Source organism: Cetorhinus maximus, chromosome 2 (genome assembly GCF_964194155.1).
Source record: "Cetorhinus maximus chromosome 2, sCetMax3.hap1.1, whole genome shotgun sequence".
Classification (NCBI taxonomy): domain Eukaryota; kingdom Metazoa; phylum Chordata; class Chondrichthyes; order Lamniformes; family Cetorhinidae; genus Cetorhinus; species Cetorhinus maximus.
In genome coordinates, this window is record NC_135880.1 from 36,674,164 (window position 1) to 36,686,669 (window position 12,506).

The 12,506-nt window shown below is 44.2% G+C and overlaps 1 protein-coding gene across 2 annotated transcripts in view; it reads left to right on the top strand.

The window, feature by feature from the left end:
* The window catches only part of dmgdh (dimethylglycine dehydrogenase), a 159,083-nt gene that overhangs the window by 107,772 nt on the left and 38,805 nt on the right, over positions 1–12,506 (top strand). For both annotated transcript variants that reach the window (XM_078563311.1, XM_078563316.1), the window contains 2 exons: positions 7,881–8,034; positions 12,212–12,377. In XM_078563311.1, the coding sequence (XP_078419437.1) occupies positions 7,881–8,034; positions 12,212–12,377 (320 nt within the window). The remainder of the gene's footprint in view (positions 1–7,880; positions 8,035–12,211; positions 12,378–12,506) is intronic.

Below are 12,506 nucleotides of genomic sequence, written 5' to 3' on the forward strand. Positions count from 1 at the left end.
GGAATGGGGGACAAGGCAGCACTGACTGAAGGAATACTCGAGCACATACCGGGGGGAGGCCATCCTACCAGTTTTGACTTCGGTGCTATCACTTCACACCGAAGGTGGACTGACTCCTCCATCGTGCCTCACAATCTGAGGAGTGCAGCGGACTCCCTTTCCTGACGTTCCTGAGCTTACCTTTGCAGCTCCGCAAGTGAGGCATGGCTGAGCCCGGAGGCTCCTCATATGTCTCGGACTCAGCAGATTTCTGGCCTCCAGCAGTGCTCCTGCTTCCTGCCCGCTACTGCACTTTGTGCAAATCTGAGACGATTCCGCCCTTTAGTTACAAGGCTAGATTGGTGAAACTAGGGCTGTTCACATTAGAGCAGAGAAGATCCAGAGGAGTTTTGAAAGAGGTGTTCAAAATCATGAGGGATCTGGACATAGTCAATAGGGAGAAACTATTCCCATTGTTGGAAGGGTTGAGAACCAGAGGGCACTGATTTAAAGTGATTGGCAAAAAAAAGAACAATAACATGAGGAAAAACTCTTTGTCTTAGTGAGCGGTTAGGATCTGGAATGCACTGCCTTGTGTTGGAGGCATATTCAATTGTGGCTTTCAAAAGGAAATTGGATAATTATCTGCAGAGAAAAAAATTACGAGATTACAGGAAAAGACAGGGAAGTAGGACTAGCTGAATAGCTCTTACAGAGAGCCAGCATGGACATGACGGGCCAAATGGCCTCCTTCTGTCCTGTAACTATTCTGTGATTCTACGAAACTAAGCCACAAGGGTAAACCATGGTTTTAGATTGGGTGATTGATGCAAAACTTTTCAACTCAAGGACACTCCCTGTTGGCTCTTATTCACACCCTGTGCCTCTCACCCACTCTACCCCACCACCAAAACTGATTAAAATAGAAATGGGTTTGTTCTGGGTGGGTGAGGAATCTGGTTGGCCAAGGGTTGGAATAATCCCACATATTTTAACAGAAAGAAGCCTTCAACGATCTGTGGTGGTGGCACATTACGTTTCACTCAGGAAGTCCAAGTTGCTGTGGCAACACACAGTTCTACATGCATGTTGTGATCTTGCAAAGATAGGTGGAAGGCCAGAAGATGGGACTGAATATAAGGAATAGCAAAGAATGACTAAAAGACCAATAAGGAGGAAAACATTAGAGTATGAGAGAAAGCTAGCCAGAAATATAAAAACAGATAGTCAGAGTTTATATAAATATTTTAAACAGAAAAAAGAGTTAACAAAGTGAGCATTGGTCCCATAGAAAGTGAGTCTGGAGAATTGATAATGGAGAAGGAAGTCAGGAAAATTACAGTCACCAGAAAAGTGATACTGAGTAAATTGTTGGGCTGACAAGAGCCCAAGCCCAAATGGACTTCATCCTAGGATCTTAAAAGAAGTTCTGATGAAGACTCATACAGACTCGAAATGTTAACTGTATTCCTCTCCGCAGTTGCAGATTGGACAGACTAGGCTTGTATCTGCTGGAGTTTGGAAGAGTAAGAGGTGACTTGATTGAAACATGTAAGATCCTGAGGGGTCTTGACAGGGTGGATGTGGAGAGGATGTTTCCTCTTGTGGAAGAATCTAGAACTGGGGGTCACTGTTTAAAAATAAGGGGTTGCCCGTTTAAAACAGAGTTGAGACGAAATTTTTTCACTCAGAGGGTCATGAGTCTTTGGAACTCTGTTCCTGAAAAGGTGGTGGAAGCAGAGTCTTTTTAAGGCAGAGGTGGATAGATTCTTGGTAAGCAAGGGGATGATAGGTTATCGGCAATAGGCAGGATGCAGATTTCTCCCAGATCAGCCATGACCTTGTTAAATGGCAGAGCAGACTCAAGGGGCTGAACGGCCTACTCCTGCTCCTCGTTTGCATGCATGTACATTGAACTGTGGATAGTGATGGTAGAGGCTCCAGTGCTCTTTCCATCACATTCAGGAACCTTTCCCACTCTTACCAACTGCCTTTGGCATGTGTTGGAAGGATCTGCAGATCGATACTCAACCTCTTCACTCACATTATGAACGCACCTTCCTTGGCCATGAAGTCCTGGGGTGTGATTTGAACCTGGAGCTTCTGGTTCAGAGGCAGGGATGTTATCCTCTATGCCACAAGACCTCCTGCAGTGACCTGTAGTGGAATTTAAAACTGATTAGGAGCTGTTTATGTGTATGCTCCTAAAATTAGTAGCATTTGTGTTGCACTGTAACCGTGACTAATTAATTAGACTTGAAGTGTTCAATTTTGTTGACAGGTCTATTGCTATGCTATTACTGTTTTCACATGTTCCTCTATATCCTTTGAAAAGACAATGAAAACCTTGTTATTTTTATTCTTTTAAGACTCCATTTCTTTGTGAGTAACCAGTAACTATAATTATTAAGCCCATAAGACCATAAGACATAGGAGCAGCAGTAGGCCATTTGGCCCATTGAGTCTGCTCTGCCATTCATTGACATCATGGCTGATCTGATAATCCTTGACACCACTTTCCTGCCTTTTCCCCATAACCCTTGATTCCCTTACTGATTAAAAATCTGCCTACCTCAGCCTTGAATGTACTAAACAATCCAGCCTCTACAGCTCTCTGCGGTAAAGAATTCCACAGATTGACTACCCTCTGAGAGAAGAAATTCCTCCTCATCTCTGTTTTAAAAGGGCGACCCCATACTCTGAGATTATGCCTCTGGTCCTAGACTCTCCCACAAGGGGAAACAACCTCTCAGCATCTACCCTGTCAAGCCCCCTAAGAATTTAATATGTTTCAATAAGGTCGCCTCTCATTCTTCTAAACTCCAGTGAGTACAGGCCCAACCTACTCAACCTCTGCTCATAAGGAAATCCTTTCACACCTGGGATCAACCTAGTGAACCTTCTCTGGACTGCCTCCCATTCCAGCATATCTTTCCTTAGATAAGGGGACCAAAACTGTTCACTGTATTCTTGGTGCAGTCTAACTAGTGCGTTGTGTGCTTTTAGCAAGATACCCTATTTTTATACTCCATTCCCTTTGAAATAAAGGCCAACATTCCATTTGCCTTCCCTATTACCTGCTGAACTTGTATGGGCAGAATTTAGCCCTCGATGGGCGGGCGGGCAGGCCCCACCGGCTCGGCGGCGGGTGGGCAGCCGAACTCTGCCGCTGAAATGGGCCCCGCCGCCATTTTGAGTGGGCGGGCCAATTAAGGCCCGCCCAGCGGGCTGCCTGACAGGAAGCACTATGCATTTCCTGTGCGGGGGGGAGGGGAGGAATTCCCCAACTGCCAAAGTGAGCTCTTTAGCACATGCGCGCGAAAGAGCGCACATCTCCCTGAGACTAAGTGCTGTCTCAGGGAGATCGGTGAAAGCTTTGTGAACATCAAAAATAGCAAAATAAAAAAATTATTAACATGTTCCCCTCATGTGACAATGTCACACAAGGTGGGACATGTTAATAAATATTACATAAAGTTTATTAAAGTTTTTAAAAACAGACATGAAACCTCGTCCCGCCAATGGATGAGGTTTCATGTTTTTTCTCCTTCCCACTGGGGCTCCTAGCCTGCCTGCCAGCCTTAAGGTTGGACGGGCAGGGCCTTTAATTAGCTTAATTATCCTGTCAATGGCCTCAATTGGCCATTGACAGGTCGGCCGGCAGACAGCTGTCCACCCGCCTTCCTGAATATTTAAATGATGCGGGATGACGTCGGGGGTTCCTCCTGACGTCATTTCGCGTCATTTTCGCATCGGCGAGTGGGCCCCGCCCCCAGCTCGCCAATGGAAAAATTCTGGCCTATGTTAGCTTTTTGGAATACATGCACGAGGACCCAAATCCCTCTGCGCTGTAGCTTTCTGCAGTCTTTCTCCATGCAAATAATATTCAGCTCCTCTATTCTTCCTGCTAAAATGCATAACCTCACATTTTTCCACATTATATTCCATCTGCCAAGCTTTTGCCCACTCACTTAACCTGTCTAAATCCCTCTGTGGGCTCTTTGTGGCGTCCTCACCACTTGGCCCCAGCACTGATCCTTGTGGCACTCCACTAGTTACAGGTTGCCATCCTGAAAATGCCCCCCTTATCCCAACTCTCTGTCTTCTATTAATTAGCCAATCCTCTATTCATGCTAATATACTACCCCCCCAACACCATGGGCTCTTATTGTATTAAGTCGCCTTATGTGCGGTACCTTATTGAACACCTTTGGAAATCCAAATATATGACATCTACTGGTTTCCCTTTATCTATCCTGCTTGTTACCTCCTCAAAGAATTCCAATAATTTTGTCAGGCATGATTTCTCCTTTATGAAGCCATGCTGACTCTGCTTCATTATATGATGTATTTCTAAATGCTCTGCTATTGCATCCTTTATAATAGACTCTAACATTTCCCAATGATGGATGTTAAGCTAACTGGTCTATAGTTACCTGTTTTTTGCCTTCTTCCCTATTTGAATAAGGGCGTTACATTGGCAGTTTTCCAATCTTCTGGGACTTTTCCAGAATTTAAGAATTCTTGAAAGGTTACTACCAGTGCATCCACTATTTGTATAGCTACTTCCTTTAATATCCTATGATGCAACCTATCAGGTTCAGGGGACTTATCGGCCTTTAGCCCCATTAGTTTCCCTAGTACTTTTTCTCTCGTAATAGTTATTGCATTTATTTCCACCCCCCTTTTTGCCCCTTTATTATTCAGTACATTTGGAATACTGTTAGTGTCTTCTACCGTGAACACTGATGCAAAGTAATTATTCAGCTCTTCTGCCATTTCCTGATTCCCCAGCCTCATTCTCTAAGAGGCCTATGTTCACTTTGGCCTCTCTCTTCCTTTTTATGTTTTTAAGAAGCTCTTACTGTCCTTTTTTATATTACTTGCTAGGGTTACCCTCAAAGTTTATTTTCTCCCTCTTTATTTTATTTTTTGGTCATCTTCTGTTGGTTTTTAAAACTTTCCCAATCCTCTGGCTTACCACTAATCTATGCCACATTGTATGTTTTTTCTTTCAATTTGATACTATCTTTAACTTCCTTGTTTAACCATGGTTGGTTTATCCCCTTCCTAGAATCCTTCTTTCTCACTGGGATATATCTTTGTTGTGAGTCATGAATTATTTTTTTAAACGTCTGCCATTGTTCATCTTTGTCATTGTCTTTTCTGCTAACCTCCTTTCCCAGTCCACTCCAGCCCTCATTCCTTTGTAATTACCCTTATTTACGTTTAGCACAGTTGTTTCCAACCCAAGTTTCTCATTCTCAACCTGAATGCTAAATTCTACCATGTTATGGTCACTGTTTCCTCGGGGATCTTTTACTCTGAGATCATTTATTAAACCCAGATCCATAAGAGCCTGATCCCTAGTTGGATCTACAATATATTGTTCTAGAAAACTGTCCTGAATACACTCTGTGAATTCTTGCTCACATCTACCTCTGCCAGTTTGATTTTCCCAATCTACATGAAGATTAAAGTCGCCCATGATTAATGTCCTGTCTTTTTTACATGCCCTCATTATCTCCTGATTCATTATCTATCCTACAGTATAGCTACTGTTAGGGAGCCTATGGACTACTCCCGCCAGTGTCTTCTTCCCCTTGTTATTTCTTGCCTCCACCCAAATGGATTCTACATCTTCTGATCCAAGATCATTTCTTGCTATCATGCTTATTCCATCTTATACAACAAAGCTAGCCCACCAGCCTTTCCTTCCTGCCTGTCCTTTTGAAAAGTCACATACCCCTGAATATTTAATTCCCAGCTTTGATCTCCTTATAAGCAAACCTCAGTAATGGCTGTAAGATCAAACCCATTAACCTCTACTTGTGCTGTTAATTCATTTATTTTATTCCGAATACTACATGCATTTAAGCAAAGAGCCATTAATTTTGCCTTTTTAACATTTTTTCCCCCCATTTGACCCTATTTGCTGCTGTTTTTTATGTTTGTACACTTTGTCCCTTCCTGTCACACTCTGGGTATTATTACCTAAATAGCTGCCCTGCGATGCTGCCACATCGTTTTGCTTTGTCAGCCTATGTATCCCCTCTCCAGACCATGCGCCCCCCCCCGCCACTATTTAGTTTAACACCCTCTCTACAGCCCTAGTTATTCAAATCGCCAGGACACTGGTCCCTGCACGGTTCAAGTGAAGCCCGTCCCACCAGACCAACTCCTTTCAACCCCAGTACTAGTGCCAATTCCCCATAAACTGAAACCCATTTCCCCCACACCAATCTTGGAGCCACACATTTAACTCCTTGACTTTTTTTACCCTATGTCAGTTTGCCCATGGCTCAGGTAGCAATCCCGAGATTATTAACTTGGAGGGTCTGCTTTATAATTTAGCTCCTTACTTCAAATTCTTTCAGCAGAATCTCCTTTATAATCCTACCGATGTCGTTGTTACCAACATGGATGACGACAATTAGATCTCTCCCCTTCCACTCCAAGCTCCTCTCCTTAAGGAGATGTCCTTAACCCTGGCACCGGGCAGGCAACACAGCCTTCGGGACTCACACTCATGGCTGCAGAGAACAGCATCTATTCCCCCTAATTATACTGTCCCCTACCACTACTATGTTCCTATTTCCTCCCCCCACTTGAATGGCTCCCTGTACCATGGTGCCATGGTCAATTTGCTCATCCTCCCTGCAGTCCCCGCTTTCGTCCATACAAGAACCTCGTAACTGTTGGACAGTTGCAGAGACCGAGGCTCCTCAAACACTACCCCCTGGGTCCTCATACCTGCTTCACCTGCTGTCACACCCTCCTGTCCTTCATCACAGACCAAATTTGAATTCCTAATCTGAGGGGTGTGACTGCCTCCTCGATCAAAATGTCCAGGTAACTTTCCCCCTCCCTGATATGGCGCGATGTCTGCAGCTCGGACTCCAAATCCTTAACGCGGATCTGAAGTTCCTTGAGCTGCAAACACTCACTCTAGATGCCAGTGCCCCACGAACTGAAACCCATTCCTCTCACACCAACCTTTGAACCACGCATTTAACTCTGGGTCACCTTGGTGTGCAGCAGTACCCACATGCTGCAGCAGCAACACATCGTCCGTATTTTATTTAATTAGTTAATTAATTACTCTAGTATCCCTGGTCTTTACACTTGAAGAATCCCCGGCTCTTTACTGTCATTTTGTTTTGCATACCAGTATCCCAAGATTTGGTGCCTCTGGTAGCCAGTTACAAGGGGCCTTGACATCAAAGCCTAAATTTTCCCATATAACTGAAGTTTAGTTCTAAATGACTAGAAACACATTCAGATCTCACCAGAATTGCAGCATGCTGACCACAGCCAGATTTCTATGGTAATCTAATTAGTATAATTATCAACGGGGTTTGGCGAAACATTTCATTTCAGTGAAGCTCGCACTGGGTTAACTTTGAATTATAATGGAAATGGTTGTCTACCTTGGTGGATATGTCTACCTAGTTTCAGCTTGAATTCAGCACGGGGAGGAGGTGGCCACGGGGAGGTGGTGGCTTAGTGGTATTGTCACTGACTAGTATTCCAGAGACCCAGGGTAATGCTCTGGGGACCTGGGTTTGAATCCCACCATGACAGATGGTGAAATTTGAATTTAATAAAAAAATCTGGAATTAAAAGTCTGATGATGACCATGAAATGATTGCTGATTGTTGTAAAAACCCATCTGGTTCACTAATTCCCTTTAGGGAAGGAAATCTGCTGTCCTTACCTAGTCTAACATACAAGTGACTCCAGACCCACAATGATGTGATTGACTCTTAAATGCCCTCTGAACAAAGGCATTTCAGGTCTATTGCATTCTGTTGGAACTTAAAAAGGAAGCAGTAATTATCATTAATGGGATTAATGATAGTTGTACTCGCAAATTACCTGATTTTTTTTTCCTTGCTTAGTTGGATATCCCAAAGAAGAGCGGTTTGGAGGAAGACCAACAGAAAGAGTAAGTGGAATTTATGAAATCTTGAAAGACAAGGCATCCATGGGGTTCCATGCCGGCTGGGAACAGCCACACTGGTTCTACAAACCTGGAGATGACACAGGATATAGGTAAGGTGGAAAATTATGACTAAGTGTGAATGAAGATGTAAACCGTTCGTGTGACTGGAAAGTCAGTGGTTCATTCTGGGATGTTTTTCCATATGTACTATTCACATGGAGATAAATGTGCTGTGAGATCATATCAAACAGTATGTCCCTGCTGCTGTTCACAACGGGCAAGGTACAGACCATACCCATTCAATCTGTGCTTACAAAACGCAAAACACGGTGTCCAACATCAGGTGTGATTCCACAATTGGACAACATTTGCTAAATAATCCTCAATGTACTAAGAATCACACTGACTACCAATTTAAGATTGTCAGTCAGGCTTGTAGTGTGGCACATTTGCATATACTGGAAGCTACAAATATTAATACATATACACACATTGCACCTGTTTCAGCTAAACAAAATAAGTGACAGCCATTCAGTCACCATCACTGGTGCATTTTCCATGGCAATGCCTCTACCAATCACTTGCCAACCAATCAGCATTCTCTTCACATACAGTACAAATTGTTGTTTTCCCCTTATATTGGTATTCTTGCGAAGTGTCCTGATGAGTGCAAGATGAAAAACTTCGACATGTATCTTTTTTCAGCAAAACTATACCTCCGTTCCTTCACTTCGCTGGATCAAAATCCTGGAATTCCCTCCCTAACAACGCTTTGGGTTTACTAAACCACATGTTCTACAGCAGTTCAAGAAGGCAGCTTACCACCACCTTCTCAGGGGTAATTAGGGATGGGCAACAAATGCCGGTGGCATCCACATCCCAATGATGAATGAAAAAAAATGTTCTATATAAAAACCATTTTAATACAATGAAACTCATGTTAATAGGCAGTGTACACACTTCTGCTCATTGTATTAATTTTTTAATGTGGAGTTAGTATCGTCCTAAAAACAACACATTATCAGGAAATTGAAAGAACATTTTGACAGTAAATTAATTTCAAATATGTATTCATTTATTTTTGAGAGTGCAGTAGGCCGAAAGATGTCACTAATTTCTAGGGCCAGAATCTTTGGGTTGCCGTGTGGGGGCGGGCCCCACTCACTGATGCGTAAAATGATGCGCGATGACCTCGGGTGTGCGTCCCGACGTCACCACGCGTCATTCAGACCTTCAGTTCAGTGGGCACGCACCGAAGTCGGCTGCACGCCCGCTGAACCGTCAAAGGCCTATTAAGGCCATTTAAATTAAAGTGATTAACGGTTAAGGTTGGCGGGCAGACGAAGAGCCCAGGCAGCCTTTGCATTTACCATGAAACCTCATCCACGGGCGGGATGAGGTTTCATGAAGTGTTTATAAATTGGATAAAACTTTTTATTACAGTTCATTGACATGTCCCAGTTACTGTCACATGAGGGGACATGTCTTAAAAAAATTTTTTTTTTCTTTATTGAAATTTTTGACGGTCAAACTAATCTCCCTGAGGCAGCCCTGTGCCTGAGGAAGATTTCTGCGCTTCAGGCCCCAACTCAGCCTACCCCTCCCCTGCCCGCACAGGGAGCGCACAGCGCTTTCAAGTGCGCGTCACGTGGGGCAGGACTTAATCGGCTGTGTGCCCGCCCACGCCCGCTCCTGCGCAGCCCCCACCCCCGACGGGGAGAAAATTCTCCCCTAGAATTCTATTTTGTAAACAGGGAGAGAAGTGTACGTTAATTTCTAGGAAAAAACGGGTAGGATTTTCTTTCCTGGCAACAGGAAGGCTGCAAGTGTGAGAGGGCAGGTCTGCTTGACCCTCTTGAGCCAGCCTGGTGTTGACCCTGGAGAATTTGACAGATTATTGAATTTTTTTTAAGCCGAGCTCTGGCAGTATACCTGGGAGCTTGTCACAGGCTGCAAGGCAGAGAATGCTGCTGTTCCTGCTGCACTGTTGCTGGGACATGAAAAACAGGAAATGTGATCCAAGATGTCACTTCACTATGGTCACATCTTTTGAATGCACCTACTCACATTTGGAAGGATGCTTCTGCTGTCCTTTGTCAATTCTGGCAGAAGCTATGGCTGGTATTTAATGCAAGCAACGCCTGCTGTAGAACTTGCGAGAGACCCGGGTCACCCCTCTTCAGGAAGGCCCGCCATATAAAGTGCCAAGCAGGCACTTAAGTGGACAACGGCGGGACCTCCCCAGGATCAAAGATACCGGGCTGCAAATCCCACCCCCTTGAGAGCTGCTGATCGATCAGAGGCTTGGAAGCAGCACCAGTAGTGGTGGTGGCTTCTGCCGGTATTGCACCCACCAGAGGTCCAGGATCGCCGAGGGACCCCAGGCCACAGGGTTAATGAGGGTGGATGGAGGTCGCCGGGTGGCAGGTGTGGGAAGGGTCGGAAGAAACGTTAGTGGGGGTGGCACACAGTGGGCCCCCTCCTTCCTGATGCCGGGTCCCTCGGTCAGGCCTTGCATGCCAGACAACGAGGGAACCCCCATCCCTGATTCCTAGGAGCCCACCAGCAAACATGCCAGATCTTTATTTTCAGGCTCCCCACTTGTCAAGTCCCCCATCCCACTAGCTGCTGGTTGAATACCAGCAGCGACAGGATGAGGCTCTTAAGTGAGCATTAATTGCCCACTAAAAGACTTCAATTGGCAGTGGGCCAGGAAAGCTCCCCATGAGCATTAAATTCCACCTCCATCTCATTCAAAAGGGACATGATTCTGGGATAATAAATACTGAAACAATTTTGCTCACTTACCTGCCACAGTAGTAGTATAGTTTATGTGCACATCCTGCCTAGACTGTGACCAAAATAATAAATTTGTAACTTCCAAATAACAGAATTCCTCAGAAGGTCACACGGAGACCTGAGTCATGGAAGTGGAATAATGTTAAAAAAAAACTTAAGCACTTAAGTGGGTCGCTACAACATCAGCGGGAGCTTTGGTCAACCCAAAACACTGGAGTTATTTTAGCTGAAAGGTGAAAACAGGTGCTGACTGGATGCCGTTCGGATAAAACAGGCTTGTTTTAGCACACAGTTTGGTTTTAATTGCTGATAACCTTATTGTGAACTTGCCGAGAGATGCTAAACCAGTTCACTGCAGATTTAGCACTCAAGTGCTGATTAGGTGCAATTTTGGTGGAGCCATATATGTTGGCTCGCTGCACCCACTTGCACTGAAGATATGGAGTTGCTGGCTGGTACACAGTACGTTGTTGGATGGCCCAGGGACTGAGGAAGAGGGGTAATACATTCTGGGATATTGCACTCTGGCCATTTGATAGTACAGAACTTGAGTATTCTGAAAAAAGAAACATGTCCAAGTTTATCGTCTTACACTCATCGGGACGCTCGGAAGAATACCAATATAAGGGGAAAACAACAATTTATACTGTATGTGAAGATCACGCAAAAACCCGCCATTGCAGCCTGAAGGGGACCCTGCAATGTAAATTACATGCAAATGAATGTCAGAGGGCTTTATACCCAGATGCCCTCTAATAGTGTTGGGTGCAGATGAAATGCAAACAACCCCCATAGAAATCTGGTGATACTGATTCCTCAGCTATCGTTGATGCACCATCACTCTTAAAGAAATGGCTTGTATTATTAAGATAGGCCTTTAAGTTGATTTAGTTGTGGTTGGAACAATTGCTGAATGATGTTAATCTTTGACACTTACTTAAAGAGGCTGTCTTCAGTACCTTACCAGCACACCCAGCCTCCCTATTAGAAAATTACAATATAGCAAAGACCAAGGAGAGTGAGTCCACATTAATAATTGTCGCCTATCAATGGAAGGTCTGGAGCCTTAGTTTCCAAAAGCACCCCTATTTATTGAATAGATGATGGCCATTCGCTCCATCGTGCCTATCCTGGCTCTTTGTGAGACCAACCCAATTAGTTCCACTCCCTTGCTCTTCCTTTATAGCTCTGCAAATGTTTTCTTTTTAGGCATTTATCCAATTCGCTTTTAAAGTCACGGCCGAATCTGCTTCCGCCACCTTTTCAGGCAGTGCATTCCAGATCATAACAGCTTGCGTTGTCCAAAAAACTTCCTGCAACATCCTTCCGGTATTTCGTCAATTTAATTGAAGTGTTTCAACTTGCAACCAATTACCTTTCTACAGGATAGCTGCAAAAGAGAACATCATGATTATTAAAAGCAAAATGTGATTTCTCTGCACTGCAATAACAGGGCATTAATTTAACAAACTTATTCATTCATGCCAGGCCTAGTTTTCGCCGTACAAACTGGTTTGAACCAGTTGGCCGAGAGTGTAAACAGGTCATGGAAAAAGTGGGAGTATTTGATCTAACACCCTTCGGAAAATTCACTGTGAAGGGAAAGGACTCCACAAAACTCCTGGACCGCCTGATTGCAAATGTTGTTCCCAAGGTAAAGAGATGCTAGCATGAGGTGTAAAAATGGAAAACTGACAAACACAGATATTCATTTTTACAGCAAATGCCCACTTTTCAAAGACGTAGGTGAGATGTCCTGAGGTAATATCCTAATAACCACCAT